The 23262-nt window shown below is 40.3% G+C and overlaps 1 protein-coding gene across 1 annotated transcript in view; it reads right to left on the bottom strand.

Annotated features, from left to right (window-relative positions):
• The window catches only part of col4a4 (collagen, type IV, alpha 4), a 71264-nt gene that overhangs the window by 39406 nt on the left and 8596 nt on the right, over nucleotides 1–23262 (bottom strand). Inside the window, exons 4-5 of the mRNA XM_079823307.1 lie at nucleotides 13258–13329; nucleotides 14–148 (exon numbers count right to left, since the gene is read on the bottom strand). Of these exons, the coding sequence (XP_079679433.1) occupies nucleotides 14–148; nucleotides 13258–13329 (207 nt within the window). The remainder of the gene's footprint in view (nucleotides 1–13; nucleotides 149–13257; nucleotides 13330–23262) is intronic.

The following is a 23262-nucleotide window of genomic DNA, read 5'->3' as shown; positions in this document are numbered from 1 at the left end:
TGTTTCTGTGTACTTGGTCTCCTTTTGGGCCAGACACCCCAGGTAATCCTATGCTTCCACGTTGACCCTTTTCGCCGTAAAGTCCTTGGGTGCCAGGCAAACCTGAGGGCCCCTGGGGGCCCTGCCGGCCTAAGACACCAGAATTTCCCTGGAAAACAAGAGAGGGAGGAGAAATATAATATAATGATATTATAGGGATATTTACAGCAACTCTATCATGGAAAGTCCAATTTCTTGTTTTTGTGTCATTTGTGACAATATAGTGTAACTGAATCCATTCCAAAATGTGCTATTTTGGAATGTACACTACCGTTGAAAAGTTTAGGGTCAGTAAGATTATAATTTTTATTATAAGAATTTACTTTTAGAAATTACTTTTATTCAACAAGGATACATTATGTTAAAAAAAAGATTCATATTCAAATAAATGCTGTAATTTTGAATGTTCTATTTATTGAAGAATCCTGAAAAAAATTATTACAGTTTCCTATAAAATGCTAATTTTTCAACATTGCTTATAATAAAAAACATTTTAAGCAGCAAATCAGAAAAATAAGAATGATTAAAATATACTAAAATAGAAATAGGAATAGGAATAATATTTCATAATATGACAACATATTTTGTACCGTAATTTTTATCAGATTAATGCATCAATTAAGCTTTGGTGAGCATAAGATAATTCATTCGAAAGTATTTTTAATAAATCTTACCAAACCCAAACATTTGAACGGAGGTGTATTTTTACAAAATCACCACAAGGGTGTGACAAAACATAAAGAACATACTACATGGACAGCACTGCTGCGCCTCACCAATTCCTGCTTGTTTTATCCTCAAATGTGTTTGGTCAGTGAGTGTGATGTGTAGTAATTTTAAGTACTCAGCGTGTCTAAGTGTGTTTAGGGAGTAATTTTGCTGTATATATACTTATAATGAAAGACAATTGTATGTAATTGCATTTACTATATAAAACAAATGTCTGTAATGTTTTGGTTCTGATCTCCAATGCATCCTATTAATCTAATAAAAATATGTATACTAAATGGTTGGGGTGTAAAAAAAAAGAAGAATTTTACTACAAAAATAAATAGTGATGACTTGTGCGTGAGAATGAATTAGTGAATTTCATGAATGACTGACTATCCAAAAGAGCTCTGACTGAAACAACACACACTGACGGGGACAGCAGTGGAGCACTGGGATTTACCAAAGTTTATATACACACCAAAAATACTCAAATATGTCAGATATTTGACTGAAAGCATGCACACACATCCTCTCTTCGAGCACACGCTGCAATACATCCTCCCTGAATGGGAGGAAAGAATTACGTTAATTGCAGGTTCTTCCCACAGCTGGTTTGTGACAGTTTCAGAGCACTTTTAATTAAAATACCAGGAACCATTCTCTCCCTTTTCTTCCTCCAGTCGATATCTTAAGCTGACAAAGCCAAAAGGTTTCATTCTTTATTTATGCCAGTGGTTCTCAAACCTGTCCTGGGAACCCCCCAACCAGTGCACATTTTGCACGTCTCCCTCATCTTACACACCTGATTCAAATCATCAGCTCAGTAGAGACTGCAAGACTTGGGCTGAATCCGAAATCGCCACCTAAACCCTTGATCAATATTCCCTACGTTACTCCACTAATACAGTTCATTTGAAGGAGTGAATGAAAACGAGTGAGTGAATTCGGACAGCTGCTGTGTGTACATCGGCTGTACACTCGTTTTTGCGGTACGATGCGAGATTCAGTCAATAACGTCCACTATGGTTTCGGACACCACTACAAATGGCTGTCCCCTCAAATAGAGCCCTATTTAAGGGTATAGGGGGCGATTTCGGATTCAGCCTTGAATTGGGTGTCTGATGAGGGAGATATGAAAAATGTGCAGTGGTGAGGGGTCCCCAGGACAGGTTTGAGAACCACACATAAACAGGTGTTTTTTTTTAATGACTCCTTTGGCCCTGAAAGGCACTGGATTTGACTTTGATCACACACAATAGCACAGCACTGGCAGGACAAGTCAATGAGTAAAAAACTAAACTAAAAGACTTAACTAAACCAGGTGTATGTGTACTTGTTGCTCACAGCATTGCAGCTCATTCTCAACTATGCACAATTTTATGCAGCTAGAACATATGCTTATAATCAGGTTCTATATATGTATGTATAAAGAGACACTAAAATTCTAAGTTTTGGGGTCACTAAGAATTTTATTTATACAATTTTATGCAGCTAGAACATTAAACCTAAATAAAATGTGTCATGGTTTCCACAAAAATATGACGTTTTCGACATTGATTATAACAAGATATGAATCCTGAACAGCAATTCAGCATATTAGAATGATGTCTGAAGGATCACGTGATGCTGAAGTACAGTGTTGGGGAAAGTTACTTTTAAAACTAATGCATTTATTACTACGTTCCATTACTTAGTTACTTTTTAAGAAAGCAGGGCTCGACAAAAAGGACTGCCCGATGGGCCAGCGTAAAAGACACTCTTGATGGAACTGTCACTTGCCCGATCGTGCCAGTGCTGTATCTTCACGGATGTTGATCATTTGAGCACGTTTTTAAGACTTGCCAACTTAAACATTCAATCTCAAGTAGACTCGAAAGTACCTGGGTCTCTCAGTTTGGTACTTATGAGTTGTGTGATATGTTTTGTGTGAGCAACACACATTCAAAGCCGAGAACGCTGTCTCTCAGTGTATTGCATATTATGTGTAACAGTATATTGGATTCGAGCATCCCAATATTCCCTATAAAGGGCTATTTTATTTATTTTTTTATTTTTTTTTGTGGTGGGGCCAGATAAAATTTGGGCAGGGCAAGTAATTTTTTTTTATTTGAATCACTGGCCCTTAGCGTTGAGATATGATAAAGTAATGTATTGCGATACTTTTGCGTTACTTTTTTTAATAAAAAAAAGCAAAAGTTCTGTTTTTGGCAAATATATAAAAAAAAATTACACAAAAAAGTGAAATGAATAAGCCTCAGGATGAAGGAAAAGCAAAGTCAGTCATTAAATTGGAAAACAAAGAAACTTGCATTACTTATTTGAAAAAGTACTTAAAAAAAGTAATCAGATTACGCAACTCGCATTACTAATGTGTTACCTCAACACTGCTGAAGTAATGGCTGCTGAATATTCAGCTTTGCCATTACAAGAACAAATCATATTTTAAAATTGTAATAGCTATATAAAATTGTAATAATATTTCACAATATTATTGTTTTTACTGTATTTTTGTAATCAAATAAATGCTGCTTTGTGAGCATAAGAGACTTCAGTTTGAACAGTAGTATATGTAGGTGCAATATTTATCTTCCAACAAGCCAAAAGTTTTAAATGTACCGAGTAAAAAACACTTGACTTTGTGATGTGAAACAAGTATGAGAATATGTGTGTGTGTTAAGCAGAATGCACTCAGTGGTTGTGACAGAGCTAGATCAGTGTGTGTTGAGGGTGTTCACAGTCTTTCAGCAAAAGCACTCACTGTGATAATTACTAAAGACCCAATGGATTCCCCCAGCAACACACACACACACATCCGTACACCTCTGCTTTACGATTAGGGCTTGCGCAGCAAAATACAGCTGTCCACACACCATCACACACGACTCCTGAACCATACGGACATGTATTCACATGTGAAACTCATTTAAAGATCAATAGACCTGTTCGGGTTGTAGAACTAAAAACTGGGAGCGAAACATTTCTTATTATTATCAATGTCGAAAACAGTTTTTGTGGAAACCATAATACTTTTTTTTAGGGTTTTTTGATGAACAGAAAGATCAAATAAACACAATTGAATTGAAATAGAAATATTTTGTAACATTATAAATGCAGTTACTGTCGCTTTTGATCAATTTAACACATCTTTGCTGGATAAAAGTATCAATTTATGGACTACAATGGTGCCTTGGCATAAGGTCATGGGTTCGATTCCCAGGGAGTGCATGAACTGATAAAATGTATACCTTGCATTTAATGCAAGTCGCTGTGGACAGAAAAAAAAGGTGATATTTCCGGTCAACGAATACCTGCTTTTACAAGACCCCATAATCCCTTTCATGCAAACATTCCACCGTTCTAATGACAGCTAAGCAAATGTCCTCAAAACCCTCCCATAATCTCCGATTTAAGACTTCCGCTAGACCAACACGCGTGACACACCGACCAAAGCACAAAGTAAGAATTCACACACTCACACGCACGCACGCACACACACACACACACACACACACACACACACACACACACACACACACACACACACACACACACACACACACACACACACACACACACACACACACACACACACACACACACACACACACACACACACACACACACACACACACACACACACACACACTTTCATTAAAGCTTAGGATGAACATTTAATTCAATATGATATACTTGAACATACTATGCCTTCTATGTCCCAGCAGTGAATATAATGATAGGCGACATAATGGGTAGTATTATTATTTACACTAAAAACACACAGAAAAAAACATAGGTAATTGCAAGCATACTTGCGCACACACACGCACGCACGCACACGCATGCATACACACACCTTTCATTAGAGAATGTACAAGCTGTTAGCATCTCAAAGTCTACAGAATCTGTGATAATGGGAGCCAGAGAAAGTTTTTCACACTGACGCAAATGCACAGACGCAGAGTTGTGCCTTAAAAGTTTAAAGGTCAAAGACTAGACTAGCAGACATGTGGCCTGAGGCATGTGAAAACAAAGGCCTCATTTTGTAACAACAGAACTAAGACATGAGAGACAAAGTAATACTCAGGACACAAACACTGGGTCCCTTGTTAGGTTAGGCGGCTTATACCTCTATGCAGATTACTGGTTACTAGGACTCAGTACGTGGATATGTCAGAATGGAATACCACATACTGCATAATTTTTATTAAAGTATTATGTGAAACATTAAGCAACATGTCATGGTAAAGGTTTGTGGTCTGTTAGAATTTTTTTTTTGCTAACCAAGACTGCATTTATTTGATCAAAAATACAGTAAACACAGTAATATACGTATATGATTATATTATTACAGTATAATGTAAAATAACTGTTTTCTATTTGAATACATTTCAAAGTATTTTATTCCTGTGATGGCGAAGCTGTATTTTCAGCATTATTACTCCAGTCTTCAGTATCACGTGACCCTTCAGAAATCATTATAATATGATTATGAAACAGTTCTTATTATTATAAATGTTGAAAAAAGTTGTGATGCTTAATATTTTTGTGGAAATATTTTTAGTTTTTAGGATTCTTTGATAAATAGAAAGCTCAAAATAACAGCATTTATTTGAAATAGATATATTTTGCAATATTATAAATGTCTTTACTGACACTTATTATTAATTTAGTGCTTGCTAAATAAAAGTATTGATTTCTTTAATAAAAATCTTACCAAGCCTAAACTTTTAACAGTAGTGTGCATGTATGTGTATATATACAGTAATGGTCAGAATTATTGGCACCCTTAGTAAATAGGAACAAAGAAGCCTGTGAAAATAAATATGCATTGTTAATCCTTTTGATCTTTTATAAAAAACTTTTTTACAAAAATCCAACCTTTCAAAGGTAAATCACTTATATAGTGATGACCAATTTCAAAACACGGCATCATGAAGCTTCGAAGCGTTATGAATCAGCGAGTCGAATCATGATTCGGATCGCGTGTCAAACCGCCAAACTGCTGAAATCACGTGACTTTGGCGATCCAAACCGAATAAATCGACTCACTGATTCATAACGCTTCGAAGCTTCATGATGCCGTGATTTGAAATCGGTCATCACTATATAAGTCGTTATTTCGGGGGGGTTTTGCGCACAAAAACTATTCTTGTTGCTTTATAAAGTTATTGTAAAACCACTGTACTGAGATGGACTTTGTAACGACGTCTTTACCTTTTATGGGTCTTGAGAGTGTACAGTGCATTGTGCCAATGGAGGCCTTTCTGAGCCATCGGATTTCAATGACAATATATTCATTTGTGTTCCGAAGATGAACGGAGGTCTTACAGGTGTCCAACGACATGAGGGTAAGTAATTAATTTTCATTTTTGGGTGAACTAACCCTTTAAATACTTTTTGCAAGCTACTTTTGCCAAGATAACAGCTCTGAGTCTTCTTCTATAATGCCTGATGAGTTTGGAGAACACCTGACAAGAGATCAGAGATCATTCCTCCTACAGAATCTCTCCAGATCCCTCAAATTCCCAGATCCATGTTGGTGCTTCTCCTCTTCAGTTCACCCCACTCATTTCCTACAGGGTTCAGGTCAGGGGACTGGGACGGCCATGGCAGAAGCTTCATTATGTCCTTAATTAAAAAATTTTGTGTTGATTTTAATGTTTGTTTTGGATCACTCTCCTGATGGAAGATCCAACCCACGGCCCATTATAAGATTTCTAGCAGAAGCGGTCAGGTTTTGATTTTTTATATGTTGGTATTTGATGGAAACCATGATGCCACGTATCTGAACAAGATGTCCAGAACCTCCAGCAAAAAAATAGGCCCTCAACATTAAAGATCCAGCAGTATATTTAACTGTGGACATGGGGTACTTTTTTATCCCGGTTTGCACCAAACCAATCTCGTGGGTTTGCTGCCAAAAGCTCTTTTTTTTAGTTTCTTTTCTTGAATCGAAAACCTATGAATCGTGAATCGAATCAATTCACTGCCTACCCAAAGATTCACAGGCCTATTAACGAAGTGTGTAGATACGGCTCTTTCCCCTCTCAGGTAGAGTGGAATTGGCATTCTGAATTATCTGGACGATTGGCTTATTACAGTCCAGTCTCAGGATGTGCTAGAAAGTCACAAGCATCAGCTTCTAGACCATCCGAGACGCATCTCAGGCTGGCAATCAATGTGAGGAAGAGCATGCTTGACTCGTGGCTGCATGCGGACCCTGGCCCCCTGGTTCAACACTGCTATGTAAGAGTAAGGGGTCTTGATGGGCAGAGTGGTCAGCAGGAAAGTAGTCACTACAGATAAGGCGTTGACGGGATGGAAAGCCCTTTGCGACGGCAGACTGGTTTGTGGCACTTAGACAAGTGTGCAGTCAAAGTGGCGTGGCTGCCGTCCGAGAGGGAGCGGAGGAGTCGCCGGTGCTTGCCGTGAGCCGAAGCCTGCTGCCGTCCGCCATTTAGGGGAGGAGCAGGGAGCGCGGGACTCGCTGCTGGCTCCCTCAGTAGAAGGAGCCACCGCCAGAGGAGGAGGATCGAGCCGTCCACCAAGCGTCCAGTGCCATAGCATGGCATCGCGATGAAGAGCCTCTCGGCTGGCTGAGGACCGAGCGGCAGTGTGTCTGGGAACCGGCCCCAATTTTTTTTTCTCTTTTCTTTTCTCCTCTCTCCACTCTCTCGTCTCTGTCGCTCCTCATGCTTCCGGCTCCGTTCTCTCACCTCTCTGTCCTTACCCCCAGGTGCCACGGCCACATATCCCCCGGCCTGCAAAGGACATTGGGGGTATGTGGCGAGCAGCGAGGCTGAGGGACCGTAAGAGTGGGACGAGGCCACGGTCATTAAGTATGATGAGCGCCAGCTGCGTGCCGCATCGGCCTCGTGTCTCACGGAGGAGTGACGGGAGTATAAAGGAGGAGCGACGACAGTGGATTTTATGTTTTGTTTTATTTATGTTTGGTTTTGTGTGTGGCGGCAGTCGTCCTTGAGGGGTTGCCGCTTTTACTTTCATTTTGTTTATTTATTTGATTAAAGTCTTTTAAATGTTCGCCGGTTCCGGCCTCCTTCTTCCCACACAAACTAAAGTTACATCAGTATTTTTAGCTTTCTTCCGCTCATATCCTTATTCGAACGTACAACACAGCGATAGTGTCTTACATCAACCACCAAGGGTGTATTCGTTCACGTTCGATTTGTGATAGTATTTCGCAATATTACTGTCATTGAATTTTTATTCATTTAGGAGTGCTCCTCCCACCCCATTCCAGGGATTTCTGGGATAGTTCCAATCCTTCAGGGACTGCCCTTTTTTATTACAACAATGGAAGTGTTCACTATATAACCCCCAACAAAACTTGTGTGTGTGTGTGTGTGTGTTTGTATGCAAATTTGCATTAGCACAGAATGTAACAGTATGATGATCTGTTCAAAAAAAGACAAAAAAATGACAGTTATGACAAATATTTTCAATACAGATAATTCACAGAATTTATCTGTTAGTGTGTGTGCTCTAGAAGGGTCTGTAAGCAGCTGTGTACACTCTTGTAACTGCGCTCTGAACTGTAATTGGGCCGCTGGGCTTTACGAGGCTGCCATAAATTTGTCGTTCTTGTGCTAAAGACTATTATTATTTTGACTTAAGAACCTTCTGCAAGCACACATTCACTCTCTCTCTCTCTCTTTCTCTCTCTCTCTCTCTGCCCCACAGACACTACATACTTCCCTAATTGTTTTTATTCTCTTCCTGTCATACAAATGCATTACACATATCCATTTTGGTTTTCACACCCATATTAACCCTTCATCACATACTATTTATCCTACTTTGCAAGTTAAAAATTGTAGGAGTGCATTCCAAATCTTTGTACACTAAATATTATGCAACTTTCTCTGTGCGTTTTTAAAGTGTACATCTGTGCATGCAGTGCATTTCTGAAAGTGTGCATCTATGCATGTGATGAAGTGGTGAGGAACAAGAGTCTGTAGTTGTCACAGCAGTTTTAAAAGAATTAAGTATAAACCTAAAAATTAAATAATAATTAATTTTACATCAGAATCTAGTTGTTATTCAGGCAGCTAAATATAAACATGCTGATGAAGCTAACTTGAAGTAACTTATGAATTGTGCAGCCTAATATTTAATCCACCAATTCAATTTCAAACAATATCTGTTTGGCACTAAAACATATCATATACAACCATTCGAAAGTTTGGCGTCACAAAGATTTTTTTCTTTGATGAAAAAGATCAAAAGTGACTTTTTGTCATGGTTCATGAATTCACTGTCTCATTCTCTCTCTGTGTTGTGAGAGTGGGAGGCGTGGCTACTGATTACAGGCTGTTATCATCATCACCTACTGCACTTGATTACCTGGTCTACTTATTGTCCTGCTAACCACCCTGTGTTTGTCAGATTGTTGGTCCAGTCCTGTCTTCCGTCTGTATCCTCTGGTGTTTCGCTGTTCCGGTTTGTTCCCGTCTGTTCTGTGGATGTTCTCACTGCTGTTGATTGTCTCACGGATCTGGTTGCCAATTGCGTCCCTGCGCCACCTGGATCTAGCCTGCAATCGCATCTGACCATCACTGTTATCACTAACTGTGTTTTGAGAATAAACTCTCATTTATTTCACTCGCATTTGAATCCGTCTCTGTTTCCTGAGAGAACGATCTGACCAAATCATGGATTCAGCGAGTGCGTCTAACCTACAGGAATTTCTGTCACATAGCACTGCACGCCTCGATCATCAGGAGGAGCAGATGGCGGTCACGGGTCACGCCTTGCAGGTTTTGGTGGTGCAGGTGTCCGAGCTCACCTAGAGGATCTAACTACTTCCTGTTCCCGCTGCGCCAGTAACTCCAGTCACCAGCACGAGCCACGTTTGCCTCCACCAGGGAACTATTCGGGTGAGCCCAACAATTGTAGAGCATTTTTAACTAAGTGCTCAGTGTTTTTCTCTCTCCAGCCACTTACGTTTGCTACAGAACGATCTAAGGTAGCGCTGGTGCTCACATTGCTCTTTGGACGCCCAGCTCAATGGGGAACGTCGGTGTGGGAGAACCAACATCAATGCTGCTCCTCGTTCCAGGCTCTGTCGGAAGAGATGAGGCGGGTTTTCGATCGGTCGGTCGTTGGGCGTGAGGTGGCTCTGCAGCTCACCGATCTTCACTAGGGAGACGGGTCCGTCTCCGACTACTTGATCGAATTCTGCACCCTGGCGGTCGAATCCAAATTGAACGAGGAGGCGCAGTGGGACAGGTTCCTGCATGGGTTGGCTGACCGCATCCAACAGGAAATCTACGCTCTGGACCTGCATCCGAGCTTCGACGGATTAGTTGAGCTGGCCTTCCGGGTAGACGCTCGACTGGAACGGAGGAACCAATGGTCTTCGCAGTCACCTGCTCCAGTGGTTCCCGTGTGTTTAGCGGCCAGAGTCGTCGATGCGGTCAGCCTCTCAGTCGATCACAAACCCATGCAGGTCGGTAGAGCTCAGCTTTCCCGGGAGGAGAGAGATCAGTGGAGGGCCAATGGCCTTTGTATGTACTGTGGTGGCAATGGACATTTCCCTGACCATTGCCCAGTAAAAGCCCGTGCCCGCCAGTAGAACGGAGGTTACTGACGGGCGGTCTTTCTATGAAGAAACCCTCATCTGCTACTCTCCTTCCGGTAAGACTGCAATGGGCAGCCTCGTCTCACCAGTGTCAGGCCTTAGTGGACTCGGGGGCAGAAGGTAACTTGAAGGCGGCTCACTTTATTCCCTTACCTAAATTAATTCTGCTAAGGAGACAGCGGTGGCTGTCTTTGAGCACGTCTTTCGCATACATGGCCTCCCGATAGACGTGGTCTCTGACAAGGGGCCCCAATTTATTTCCAAATTTTGGAGGGAGTTTTGTAGATTACTGGGAGCGAGTGTAAGTCGGATCTGGTTGCCCATTGCGTCCCTGTGCCACCTGGATCTAGCCTGCCATCACATCTGACTATCATTATCACTAACTGTGTTTCGAGAATAAACTCTGATTTCACTTGCATTTGAATTTGTCTCTGTTTCCTGACAGAACGATCTGACCAAATCATGGATTCAGCGAGTGCGTCTAACCTACAGGAATTTCTGTCACATAGCACTGCACGCCTCGATCATCAGGAGGAGCAGATGGCGGTCACGGGTCACGCCTTGCAGGTTTTGGTGGCGCAGGTGTTTTGTAGATTACTGGAAGCGAGTGTAAGTCTGTCTTCGGGTTTCCATCCCCAGAGCAATGGCCAAACCGAGCGAGCCAACCAAGACTTAGAGAGAGTGTTGCGATATTTGGTATCCAAGAATCCTTCCTCCTGGAGCCAGCAACTCCCATGGGTTGAGTACGCACATAACTCATTACCAGTATCGTCTACGGGCCTTTCTCCGTTTGGGTCTAGTTTAGGTTACCAACCACCTATTTTTCCTTTTTCCTTGTCTGGAATCCGAAGTCACGATCCCCTCCGCTCACGCCTTTGTCCAGAGGTGTCATCACACTTGGAGCAGAGCCTGTTAGACCGTGTGTAATAAGCTTGCTCCCAAATTCATTGGTCCGTTCACTGTCACCAAGATTATTAGTCTGGTGGCAGTCCGCCTCAAACTGTCTCCTGCATACAGGAGGATTCATTCCGTCTTTCATATATCGAAACTGAAACCCGTTTTTCATTCTCATATTAATCTGCCTGCCCCCGTTCCCCCACCGCCACGACTCATAGATGGGGAAACAACTTATTCTGTAAATTGTATTCTGGACTCGAGAAGGAGGGGACGTGGATTCCAGTATCTGGTGGACTGGGAAGGTTACAGTCCAGAGGAGAGAAGTTGGGTTCCTGCGAGAGACATTCTGGATCACACTCTTATTGATGATTACAATCAATGGGTAAGTTCTGCTTGGAGCGCAAGGAGGCGCTCTTAGGGGAAGGGGTACTGTCACGGTTCATGAATTCACTGTCTCATTCTCTCTCTGTGTGGTGTGAGAGTGGGAGGCGTGGCTACTGATTACCAGCTGTTATCATCACCTACTGCACTTGATAACCTGGTCTACTTATTGTCCTGCAAACCACCCTGTGTTTGTCAGATCGTTGGTCCAGTCCTGTCTTCCGTCTGTATCCTCTGGTGTTTCGCTGTTCCGGTTTGTTCCCGTCTGTTCTGTGGATATTTCTCACTGCTGTTGATTGTCTCACAGACCTGGTTGCCAATTGCGTCCCTGCGCCACCTGGATCTAGCCTGCAATCGCATCTGACCATCATTGTTATCACTAACTGTGTGTTGAGAATAAACTCACATTTATTTCACTCGCATTTGAATCCGTCTGTTTCCTGACACTTTTATAACAATTACAAAACATTTCTATATAAAACATTTTAAATAAATGCTGTTCTTTTGAACTTTCTATTCATCAAAGAATCCTAAAAAAATGTATCACTGTTTCCTCAAATATTAAGGAGCACAACAATTTTCGACATTGATAAGAACTGTTTTTTTGAGCATTAAATCTTCATATTACAATGATTTCTGAAGGATCATGTGACACTGAAGACTGGAGTAATGATGCTGAAAATTCAGCTTTGACATCACAGGAATAAATTACCTTTTTCTTAATGTAATAAAATTGAAAACAGTTATTTTAAATCTAAATAATATTACTGTTTTTAAAAATCAAATAAATTGAGGCTTGGTGAACATAAGAGACTTCTTTCAAAAAAAAAAAAAAAGACCGTAGTGTTTTATGAGAATATATAAACACCTCATCCAATCAAAAGCTGTTATTTGTTGTTAGTCGTCAATTCTTTAGTTCAGTTATTTTTGTACAGAGGAGGAGGAGGAGGATAGCTTGTTGGGTGACACTATATGAACTGACAGCATAATAACATTGCTGAAAACTGCACACCTGAAACACGAACACACACACACACACACACACACACACACACACACACACACACACACACACACACACACACACACACACACACACACACACACACACCCCCTGTAACATTCCAAACATTAAAACTGCACTTAATCGAAGTGAAGCCTTCGTGCCTCTGAAATACTCATCAACACATTTAATCTTTTTTCCCCTCTTCTAAGGACATGCCAAGAACTGCATTATTCCAACACCTGGATGGAGCTGCTCAGGTACAGACATGAACAGGCATGTACCATGGGCATGAAACTGGGTCAGTGTGCCAGTGCAGTGCGTATGTGAGTGAACATGTGCTAAATGTTGTGCGAAAAACAGAATAAATAGGATTACAGTGAGTCTTAGTTAATGAGATTAAAGAGCTCCTGTAACAGAGCGAGACGTCATGCCTCGCCACACAAAAAAACACATCCTGTGTCACAAAACCCGGCCTTTTGGGAACAGCTGGAAAACTATAAAGACAGACACTAGAATATTTTAGTGTTGTCACAATGTTGCAAGGTGCTGCAGTGCATGGTGTCAAAATGAAGACATTATATTCCGCAGTGACTATGAAAGTCAAATGATGTAATGAACCTACCCTCTCTCCTTTCGCAGGGAAACACTGGCAGATGCTGCAGTCTCGACCTCCGCACTCTTCTGTCTTGTCTCCCTAAAACACAGAAATATAGTGTCAAGAATGGAGAAAAACACGTTCATACACACATAGGCCCATATATTCTAGCAATTCAAAATGGAAACTATCTAATTATCTTTATCATTATTATAAAAATGCTATATTTTGAAGGTTCAGAAGACAACATTCATTGCTGGTGTTTAATGTTTTCCTTATGCTGGGTACACACTACAAGATATTCGGGGCGATTCTGGACCGATTTCTCTCCTTCCGACAATTCAAGTCCCGATTATCTTGATGGTTCTACAGATGATCTTATCAGTGACTGAATCTGCTCGGAAGAACGTCAGAGCCGTCCCGATCTCAACAAAACGGTTAAATCTATGATTTCTTATCGTCATGTTTGTGGTCTCTCACAGTTTGAAAACCTTCTAAGATTTTAAAAATCTTTTGGTGTGGCCCCATTTTAAGATTACACACAATAGTTGAGTGGTTTTTGCCCGTGGAAAGTGCTATCACAATGCTACTGTGTTCTGGGTGGTTACCACAGAGTTGCTATGCATTTGCATAGATTTTCTGAATAGTTTTTACATTTACACTCTTTTACATTATAAGAGAGAGAAAATGATGTGAATAAATGACATTTTATTGGTTTTCTAGCATGAAATAGATGTACATTTCTTGTGTCGCCTTGTGACCCTGTGCATATCAGCTTAACAAATATAATTAAATATATAATTTATATTATAATGTATTTAATTTAAATGTAATATTTATTTATTTCACTATTTATGTAATACATTTGGAAATTTTATTTATAAAATGCATCCATTTTAAACAGTTTCAAAACAAAAAATAAATACATACACAAATAATTTTATTTCATGATTATTCATTCATCATATTTAGAAATGTAATTTATATTACATTTATTAATTTATATAAATGTATCACTGACGGTTACCAATCCGTGTCATTGAATATTGAGTATCTGCCAAATCATGTATTGTATTATCCGCTTCGTGTCGGGCGGTTCTTTGCCTCCACGTCGTGCATTAAAATCGTTTAATGCACAGCTAGCTGTGGATTAACCCTTACATATTCAATTTCAATATTCAACAGCCCAAGCATACAAACAGGCCTATAGAATGATGCCTAAACAAATCCACAAGGGAAATATATATATATATATATATATATATATATATATATATATATATATATATATATATATATATATATATATATATATATATATATAAATAATATATCAGCTCCACTACAGCTTACAAGTGATCAAGGGCTTAGGGAATTCCATTTAAACATATTGCAAGGGTTCCACCAGTAGTGGGCACTCATGCAACGCAAGCAATGACGTACATCCGAGAGAACAAGACAGAGGGAAGTTAACGAGGGAAGGGGAAAAATTGGACTTAAACGCAGCCAAGAACAGACCTCTGTAGGCTAGACCATCCCATTTGACAACGCTCATTCCAACCTTAGTGGCCTTCGAAGGATGCAGCCTCTGAATTGGAATGCAGCTATTGGTTCTCGCACGTTAAAGCATTGACATTTGGGCTTCTTTTCCTTTTAATGGCAGTTGGCAAACCCGCTTGAAGGTGCATATCGCCACCTACTGCACGACACCTGCGTGACAGCTGATGTAAAATATAGGATCAAACTTAGGATAGCCGATAGTACCGATATCGAACATAATTTTTTATTTTTTTTATTTAAAAAACGCGCGGGACGTCCCCATTTCATTCACAACTTTGCACATGCTTTGCTTACAAATTAAAGTTTTACCTTTGCAAGCACCAATAACAAAAACTTTATTTAACCTGAGGTGCTATATTGAATAACCAACAGTTTCTTACAATGCAAAACCAGACTAGACGTTTGATATTGAGGTCACGGCCTCACAGGAGATCCACAGACATGCACGTGAGCTAACAAGCACAATGGCAGGAATGTAAACACAGAGATAATGAAAGAGCAAAACAGAGAGAGAGAGGGAGAGAGAGAGAGACAAAGAGAAAGACAAGAAAAAGAGATAGGAGGGTCAGACTGAAATATGTGAGTACATTAAGTACAAGAGGGAGAGGATGTTTTGGTCAGGCATGTTATGTCTTTTTGGAGGTAGTCAGCCACATAAAAAAATGAATAAGGGAGAGTGATAAACTGTGCTTGCAATTTAGACACCATTCTTTCACAGACGCACACTTATCGTGCACAGTGTCTGCAAACATACACACATCAAAAAGGAGCACACGCTCCACAGAGAGGCAAAACAAATGGTTTCTGAACATTCACGTCGTTGACCTTTCCTCTGGTGGAATGATCTTCCCAACCCTACCACCAACAGCTGACTCCCTCGATCGCAATATTAAACAAAGGGTCTGAAAACACATCTAATCCATGAGCACTGTTTGCTGCTGTTCTATACAATCTTTAACACATTGAATGGTCAGCACTTCACAAGTTATTGATCTTATTCTCATTTGCCAGCAGCTTTGGATCTGAAAAATTTGTACAAATAAAATACTTTTTTGAATCACAGTTAAAACATTTGTTTCCAGAAGTCTGTCCCATAGAAATCATTTTGTTTTTCAGCACACTTTAGCCAGGCTGAACAAAAAAAACAACTCCTCCATATTTGGCAAGAGGACACATATCGTGTTAAAATTTACCACAAGTGATTTAAAAGTGCTAAAGGCCAATCTATCATAACAAACAAGTGGACGTCTGAAGGGCACACAATGATTATGCATGCCACAAATTTATTAACTCCTGCAAGGGCATACAATATTTGACAAAGTAATTATATTCTGATATTGTGCCAAAATTAGCACACTGAGCATAAAGGAGAGGAGAGGCTGTGATTATATGTAGATGTTACTTCATAATTCTAAATTCCTGTGAAACATGGGAATTTACTTAGGCAATAGAATGCATTGATACAATATTTTAAATTGTTCTTTGATATCATAGAAGGTATGTGTTATAGATAAACATCAACCATGCCTGTTGACAGTTCTGTTCAGTGGGAAGGGTATGAAAAGTGCTCACATCCACATGCACAGCCTGGAACATAACATTTATATCTATGATCTGCCATTTTCGCTTGTCCTTGCTTGCTTTTTCACAATGCATGCAGAGCTTCTGATGATTCGGTTGTGCAGGTCCACGTTAATACTGCCTGGCCTTGAACATGGGCTGGTATATGCAAATTTGGGGGGCGTAAATATTAATGATCCTGGCTGTTCCGTCACAGTCAGTGTTATGTTGGGATTCTGCCGTTTTTCAGTGGTCTATTTCCACGCACAAGATTTATATATGAAGGAGGAAACAATGGTGAATATAGGTACACTTCAACTATGAGAGACAGAATGAGAGAAAAAATCCAGAAAATCACATTGTCTGATTTTTAAAGAATTTATTTGCAAATTATGGTGGAAAATAAGTATTTGGTCACCTACAAAAAAAGTAAGATTTCTGACTTCTTCTTTAAGAGGCTCCTCTGTCCTCCACTCGTTACCTGTATTAATGGCACCTGTTTGAACTTGTTATCAGTATAAAAGACACCTATCCACAACCTCAAACAATCAGACTCCAAACTCCACTATGGCCAAGACCAAAGAGTTGTCAAAGGACACCAGAAACAAAATTGTAGACCTGCACCAGGCTGGGAAGACTGAATCTGCAATAGGTAAGCAGCTTGGTGTGAAGAAATCAACTGTGGGAGCAATTATTAGAAAATGGAAGACATACAAGACCACTGATAATCTCCCTCAATCTGGGGCTCCACGCAAGATCTCACCCCGTGGGGTCAAAATGATCACAAGAACGGTGAGCAAAAATCCCAGAACCACATGGGGGCACCTAGTGAATGACCTGCAGAGAGCTGGGACCAAAGTAACAAAGGCTACCATCAGTAACACACTACGCCGCCAGGGACTCAAATCCTGCAGTGCCAGACGTGTTCCCCTGCTTAAGCCAGTACATGTCCGTAAAAACCTCCTTCCATAAGCAAGGGCATTGAAGATGAAACGTGGCTGGGTCTTTCAGCATGACAATGATCCCAAGCACACCGCCCGGGCAACGAAGGAGTGGCTTCGTAAGAAGCATTTCAAGGTCCTGGAGTGGCCTAGCCAGTCTCCAGATCTCAACCCCATAGAAAATCTTTGGAGGAGTTGAAAATCTGTGTTACCGAGCGACTGCCCCAAAACATCACTGCTCTAGAGGAGATCTGCATGGAGGAATGGGCCAAACTACCAGCAACAGTGTGTAAAAACCTTGTGGAGACTTACAGAAAATATTTGACCTCTGTCATTACCAACAAAGGGTATATAACAAGTATTGAGATGAACTTTTGTTATTGACAAAAAACTTATTTTCTACCATAATTTGCAAATAAATTCTTTTAAAAAATCAGACAATGTGATTTTCTGGAAGTAAAAAGTAAAGTGAAAGTAAACCTATGATGAAAATTACAGGCCTCTCTCATCTTTTTAAGTGGGAGAACTTGCACAATTGGTGGCTGACTAAATACTTTTTTGCCCCACTGTGTGTGTATATATATATATATATATATATATATATATATATATATATATATATATATATATATATATATATTATATATATATATATACAAAGCACAATAGGCGCTGTGACCTACACAAGAGTTAACGGTTTTAAGTGCTGGGTAATGACATCAACTTGAGATGGTTCGTGCTGACTGGATGATGAGCATAACAGCACGCTTCACTCCAAATCAGATGTGCGAGATTAGAGAGTTAGGGTACGATGGTTTCTGCATGACCGGGAGACACGCTTCCCCTATTCCCTCACTTATTCTGTCTTTCTCCCGCTTTCCCTCATGTTATCTGTACTGTACATTATCCCATCACAATCTTAAATTATATAAGATTGAGTTACACCCGATCCACCTGATTTCTACTTGAAGTTTGAGTTTGGTTTTGTCTTAAGGGATGATCTTGATCTTAAACACCAAAGGGATGTTAGGTATTGGTGGCATAGCATTACACAGGACAGATTATTAAAATATCTGCAAACTTGGTGCTAATTTGTAACCAACTGAACCCTTACAGTATGGATTAGCCTGCAAGATAAAACCAATTTCAGGAGATGAATTCATGTTATAAATAAGGAACCATAGCTCAAGATAACTCTTGACAATGTAACAATGCCAGTTGTTTTTGAAGGCAGCAAAACAACAGTGTTAAAATTAAGTAATCTTAGGGTTCTATGTAAATGAAAAGCCACATCAAAGCCACTTTCCAAAACCACTCACGGGATACACAAGCACTTACAAAAAGCATTATCAGTAAAAACTAGTGCTGTCAGTTAAACGCGTTATTAACGACGTTAACGCAAACCTATTTTAACGGCGTCAATTTTTTTATCGCGAGATTAACGTTCTTTTTGGTCTAACAAACTTTGTAGTTTTTTCACATGCTGTTGCAACAACTAGTAACGTTAGAAAAACTACAACACCACTCCGGATGTAGCTAGACCGGAAACAAAACAGGCACGCTGCGGCTGTCCGCACTCGTTTGGGCCATTAAAAGATTAGACGTGGATGGCAAGCGTGAGACGCCGAAATGAGAAACGTATAGGGCTCGGGCGTCTGACGTCATTACTTTGCGTGGCGGCCATGTTGATGGCCTCCTTTACTGCTACTCGGACTACTGCGCACTGTTTATAGACGTACTCCCTCTCAGTCGTGTGTATTAATTTGGCGTTATTATTGGAAACCATGGTAAACCGTTGCTGCATTATGGTGTGTAACACTGCATCACATAATCGCCATGGGAAAAAGGTCGAAAATGGATTAACTTTCCACCGCTTTCCTGCTTGGAGACGCAACCATGGAGACCAAGTATCCGAGGTAACAAAGAGTCGTCGGCTCGCTTGGATCGCGGCTGTAAGACAAACTGTTACCTGGGGATATGGTGTTGGCTGATCTTGATTGGAACCGTCCGCAACAAGTACACTATTTTGTCAGATAAAGTAACGATTCACATGGTGTTGCCAAGCAAGGACGAAGACATGACATTCCTCGATAAGATTGTGTCTGTATGTTGTGCTCTGACAAACATGAGCCCTAGCGTTGTGCTGAAATAAATGTGCATTAAATACAGCCATAAGTGTCTGTTGCATCCATACCCACAATCTTCAAAATAAATATACTTAAATCAGTATAATGTGCAAAAGCAAGAAGTGTCACACAATCGCAATAACCGTATAATGTGCAAAAGCAAGAAGTGTCACACAATCGCAATAACCGTATAATGTGCAAAAGCAAGAAGTGTCACACAATCAGATATTTTTCAGTGTTTATTTGCAAGTAGTGCAACCCGAGAACACAGAACGGTGCAGAATGCTTCAAGGTAAAAGGTTAACGTTACATATGCTTCATGGTCTGCAGCTCCTGAACCCATCCATTTGTGAACTGCAAATTTCATATGAATCCAAACCGTTAATAGTTCCAATTTTGTCCATATACCGGTCCCTGGCTTCCCTATTTAATGTATCCCGGTAAATTCCACATCCTTTTCGGGATTTTAACATAGTTTTTCTTTCTCCCAACTCTGCTTCTCCTCGTTGGATTTGCTGTATGTTTACATTCGCGAGGCCATCAACATGGCCGCCACGTCCCAGAATGCAACGCAGCGCCCGAGCCCTATTAAGCCATGGTTTAACTCAGGGGTCTTCAACTAAAAGTGCTTGTCTTGAGCGCTGCTTTCTGCTCTGACACCAGACGCGAATGAAGCGTTTTGCGCGAGTGATTTAAGTCAATGCAAAGACGCAAATAGACATTCTGCGGCGCGGATTAAGCGGCGTGCATGTCGCGTCATTCGCGTCCGGTGTGAACGCACCATCAGTCTCTTCTTCACTGCATGCTTGACCGCGCGTCTGGGTCTGAACGTAGTAACTGAGCATTGCAACGTTAACTGTTTCATTACGTCAAAAGGCTTCGCGGTCCGGATTCGGACCGGAGTCCGCTAGTTGGCGACCCCTGGTTTAACTGCACTATAGGCGGAGTCCTAGTTTACCTTGTAATTTGTAATTTGCACTTTGTAATTTTATTTTGTATCACCCTGTTTTGATCCCTTAGAAAGGGCTGTTGAAGGGGCTGTTTGTGCAACAAAGTATTTGTTTCACCCTTTTATTGATGGGCAGTGTTACATTGTGTGAGCGATTATTTGCTCCAAGTGAGAATGTTGGTGTGAAATCGAACACTAAAGTATGCCAATGTTGTTTTCAATAAAACAAACATTTGAACAAAGCAAGCCGATCCACTTTTCTATGTTGATAAGAGCATTAAAATAAGAAAAAATAATGGGACAAAAAGAAATCAAGGGACATTTAGAATAAATAAAAATGTGCGATTAATTGTGATTAATTGTGAGTTAACTATGACATTAATGCGATTAATCGCGATTAAATATTTTAATCGTTTGACAGCACTAGTAAAAACTAAAAAACTATTTGAAAGTTTGGAGTCAAGATTTGGACAAATATCAATATTTAAAACTTTACAAACTGTAATCTCTAACTTCCGCTAACTGTCGTTATGCACGTTCCATTGTATGACGTAGGACCGGTTCCGGTGATGAACGTGGAAGTGCAGAGGATAGAGCAAAACAAAACTTGGTTAGCAACTAGCATATTCTCACCAGAGCATCCTACGTCATGCGCCAGTCTCTCGTGAACGTGCGTACGACAGTTAGCGGAAGTTAGAGATTACAGTTTGTAAAGTCTTAAACATGGATATTTTTCTTACACAAACGCATCACTTTGCTTCAGAAGGCCGTTTGGAGCAGTTATGATGGATGCACTTTTATGGACTTCAAAACAGAAACAGCCATTCACTGCCATTATAAAGCTTGGAAGAGCCAAGACATACAAACTCTGATTGTATTCATCTGAAAGAATGTCATATACACCTAGGATGACTTGAGGGTGAGTAAATCATGGGGTAATTTTTATATTTGGGTGAACTATCCCTTTAAGACTTTTTCAAAGACAAAGCTGCAAAAATGAAAATACACAATACAGAATTATTCATTTCCTTTATCAATTTCATTTCCCAAGTGCATGACTTTTCAAGGTCTGGATATCACATGTTTGAAAAACAGTTCTTGGACTCCTTTCTATTTCTTTCTAGCTTGCTTTTTGAGTTTTGAGTTGATTTGAAAATGAGATCAGTTACAGTATGTCACTAAGGTAGCAACAATACCGATTTACAATAACTTATGTATTGGGACATTTGAATGTGTTAAAATCTTGCTCTTTCTGTATCTTTCCCCCATCTCTCTGCTCTTCCCCTACCTGTAGACCCGCTTCAATCTGCACCTCCGACAGGATGTTGACCAGACAGCCAATCAGAGAGAGTGCAACAGATAACTCTCTTACTTATGCTGCGTTCCAGTTCGTTTATATTATGCCCTTCACTTGCTAACTTTCCTCTGTCTCGTTCACGCGGATGTGCGTCATTGCTTACGTTGCATGAGTGTCCACTACTGGTGGAACCTTTGCAACAGGCTGAACTGGAACGTCCTAAGCCCTTGATCACTTGGATTCAATTTAGTTTTTTTGGATCTATTTTTTTCCCCTTGCGAAATTGTTTAATGCAGCATTCTACATGTATATAGGTGTGTTTGGGTTGTTTTAAATATTTAAAAAAAAAATATATATATCATAGAGTTGTTTGTGGTGGAGTAAATTAAACGCGATAAGCGGTGATGTCACAATCGTGTTGCAATGTGGTATATGGAGCTGCATGAAGTGTACATAAGAAGTAGACTCGGTCAAATCGAGGGAGTGAGGGTCTGTCCATATAAACTTCCTTCATCCACTTCACGAAGTGGAACGCACATCAAAATGGCGGCAGGGATTCCTCAGAGGGGAAGTGCTTAGGGAATTTGCAAGTGCGTGTCTAAAAGTGGAGTGGAACGCAGCCTTACTCTCTATCCAACTCTTCTTCTACACTTACTCTCTTACATACTCTCTATCCAGCAGGGGTTCTTAACTCTGGCCCCAAGGTCCACTTTCCTGCAGATTTTAGCTCCAACACTAATCAAACACAACTAAACAAGCTAATCAAGGTCTTCAGGATTACTAAAAAAGTTACTGGCAGGTGAGATTGATCAAGGTTGGAGCTAAACACCAACCTACATGCTGCATCCCAATTCGCATTCTATCCATCCTATATAGTATTCGAAATCAGAATAAGTGTGTCCCAAATAGTAGTATGATGAAATGAGATAACCGGATGGTCTACTTTTTCCGGTTAGAATCGGAATACGGCTAATATTGCCCACAACCCATTGTGCGTTGGATGATTTAATTTCCTACCGTTTCTGAGATTAAAAGTAGTAGCGCGTTGAGTCGTGGGTCTTTCCTGCGGAGACTCTCCTCATGTGTTTGCATAATGATGCATTTAAAAGTTAATGACCAAACATATCATTACAGTTCACAATGCTGTTGCATATGAAATATGTGGATAACATTGAATAATATATATTTTGTCAGGTTAGATACTGATTATTAAATCACTCAAATCCATTTATCTAAACCCATCTACTAAACTGTCAGTCGTGCACATCCACCAAGTTTGTAGTTTTTTTAAACACTTTTTATCCGTGTCCGTTTGTAGTTCTAATCGAATCCTCTTCCAACACACAATGGGTTGAGGGCAATATTAGCCGTTAGAATGTGCATGGATCAGCACTTTGGATTCTAACTGGAAAAAGTAGATTATCCGGGTATTTTTGGAATACTCATTTCAACATACTATGATTTGGGACACACTGATTCTTTTTTTGAATACAATTTAGGACGGATAGTATGCGAATTGGGACGCACTGCAAGTGTTCTGAAGATCTTAACTGGTTCAGGTGTGTTTGGTCACTTTGCAGGAAGGTACTGTGGATCTCA

The sequence above is a fragment of the Gobio gobio genome (genome assembly GCF_949357685.1).
Source record: "Gobio gobio genome assembly, chromosome: 8".
In the NCBI taxonomy this organism is placed as follows: Eukaryota; Metazoa; Chordata; class Actinopteri; order Cypriniformes; family Gobionidae; genus Gobio; species Gobio gobio.
Note: the sequence above shows the minus strand (reverse complement) of the source record. Positions and strands in the feature narration are given on the sequence as shown.